The sequence below is a fragment of the Sprattus sprattus genome, assembly GCF_963457725.1.
Source record: "Sprattus sprattus genome assembly, chromosome: 7".
Lineage (NCBI taxonomy): Eukaryota > Metazoa > Chordata > Actinopteri > Clupeiformes > Clupeidae > Sprattus > Sprattus sprattus.
The window spans coordinates 15,861,628-15,864,127 of NC_137926.1; the positions used below are offsets into that span (position 1 = coordinate 15,861,628).

At 46.2% G+C, this 2,500-nt stretch overlaps 1 protein-coding gene across 1 annotated transcript in view; it reads right to left on the reverse strand.

Moving 5' to 3' along the window:
- The window catches only part of frmd4a (FERM domain containing 4A), a 103,861-nt gene that overhangs the window by 17,079 nt on the left and 84,282 nt on the right, over nucleotides 1-2,500 (reverse strand). The window contains exon 12 of the mRNA XM_080842130.1: nucleotides 1,150-1,226. Within this exon, the coding sequence (XP_080698256.1) occupies nucleotides 1,150-1,226 (77 nt within the window). The remainder of the gene's footprint in view (nucleotides 1-1,149; nucleotides 1,227-2,500) is intronic.

Below are 2,500 nucleotides of genomic sequence, written 5' to 3' on the forward strand. Positions count from 1 at the left end.
CTCTCTCTCTCTCTCTCTCCCTCCTCTTCTCTGATGCCCTCTGTTTAACTTCATTCCCTTCATTAACCTTTCCTCTCCTCCGTTTCTCTCTTGGTGCTCATTTTTTCAGTCTTTTTTCCTCTCATTGCACTTTTCACTCTCTCACACCGTAGACTACCTCTCTTTTCATCCTTGTTTCTCCCTTTCTCTTTCTAGCTCTCTCTTTCTCTCTCTCTCTCTCTCTCTCTCTCTATCTCTCATTCTCTCTCTGGAGGGGTCCATTAGAGAGCTTGCTCTGTTGGAGTTTATCCATCAGCATCTCTGGCATGGCTGAGTAGCTGCTGGTAGACGCCGCCAGACCCCTAAAGAGACCGTTGGGGCTTTTGGAGGCAAACCAACCGTTGGCACGCACTGATGATGTCATCAGAGCCGCCGAACCAAAGCGGGTGATAAACTAGATTAAAAAAGCATAAAAAAAAGCATAATCTCAATCGCACATTCCCCACAAAATCGTAGTGGAGGCGCAAGTTCTGGTGAAAATGAGACCGGAGGTTGGATTACAGATTACACAACTGGCTGGCCTCCTAACACAGAGCTGAGCAGGCATTTTCACAGACAAAGAAAAAGGAGAGAGGGAGGTCCAAATGTAGAGAAACAAGGAGAGAGTATGAGTATCTAAGGTATATCCAAGTATATCTTAACTATATCACTGATATAAATAACAAAGTCTACTAACTGCAGTAAATTGGACTGCTGTTGGACTATCCCAACAATGGAAAATGACCAGAACATGGCATTCTGACATGCTGAATATAAATGCGTGAGTCACTGCCAGTTAAAACAGTCTCGCCTGCTCATTGCCGGTGTGCAGCTGAATGAAACCTCGAGAGACCCAAGGACAGGAATGCCATACTGGTCATCTAATCACATGTCTACCTGCCTACTCAAAACCACCCCTGGACAGTCAGTTGGCAGCACCAGAGCATGTCCAATTGAAGAGCCTCCGTCCATATAGGCTGGCATATTTCTCTCTAAGGTCATGAAGTAAATCTGTGTCTCTTTTGTGTGTGTGTGTGTTTGTGTGTGTGTGTGAGTGTGTGTAGGAGGTCTGTATGCCTGCACATGTATATCAGAGAGAGTATGGATGTGATGTTTGTAATATAAAGTTACCTTCTTGGATCGTGGACTTCCACTGAGAACTTCTTCTCTCTGAAGTAAAGATTCTCCAGCTGCCTCCATTGGAACACCTGAGGACCGAGGGGAACAACAGCTCAGCAACGTTCTCACAACCTTAATCCAACGTCCGTTACACAGCTACTCGCCTTGGTAATTTCCAGTTCAAGTTAAAACAGTGTGTGTGTGTGTATAAAAAGGCTGACAGTGACACACACACTCACATCAGACAATGTTTCTGTCTCTGCTTGATGTCTTAAATGTAATCCAAACTCTTATAATATCCAGTTTCAAAAAAGCACAGAAAACAGTTGAAAAGTTTGGTTAATGTCTCCTTTTCTTGGATAACCTCCCATATGTGTGAGTGTTGCGTGTGCATGTGTATGTGCGGTAGTGTGTGTATCTCCCGTGAGTGCAGCAGAACACCAAGTTCTGAGCTCTCCTCCCTCCGAGTGAGTGTGTGTTTGGAAGACAACTGGAGTGGAGAGGGGGAGAGAGGGAGGAGGAGGAAGAGGAGGAGTCTACCCACCACCCCCACCCACATCAGACCCCTCCATCCTCCCACAGGGACACACACTGCCGCACCACATTCAGCTGTGTGTGTGTGTGTGTGTGTGTGCCTAGATCACAGTCACGTTACCAAACAGAGCTGTCCTGCTATGTTTAAACCCCAGCCCCTTGCCACCCCCACCCCACACAGTTACATACACACACTTTCTCTCTCTTCATAAACACACACACACACACACACACACACACACACACACAGTCATTTACTTGTTAGGAACACTTCTGTTTCTCATTACACACACACACACACACACAGACTCACACACTGCTGAGAGGGCTGTTATGACGATACACAGACCGGAGTCCAGCAGCCATCAGCTGCACATGTGAAGAAGGGAACAATGGAAAAGACAAAGAAAAGATGGAGAAAGAGATGAAAATGGAGCGGAAGTGTTTAGAATGGAGTAATTTCATCGCAGGACGAACTTACAGGAAAAAGAAGAGGAAAATCAGTTTCCTCTTGGAAGAGAACCACTTTCGCCCACTCCTTGTAAACAGGTATAATTACTAAATCACTCCAGCATTAGATGCCCGGGAGAGCGTGGATCTGTCAGAGAGAAGCTGGCTGCCATACTCATGATAGAGGACATGCAGGGAGAGCAGAAGAAAAGAGAACAGGGGGAACTAGAGAGGGTGGGGGCAGGAGAGAGAGAAGGAACCCAAGAATTTTAACAGCCTGGAAAAACAATGGACAGATGAAGGGTAGAGGAAACACAATCATCTTACAGCACACACACACACACACACACACACACACACATGCACGCCCACACTCACA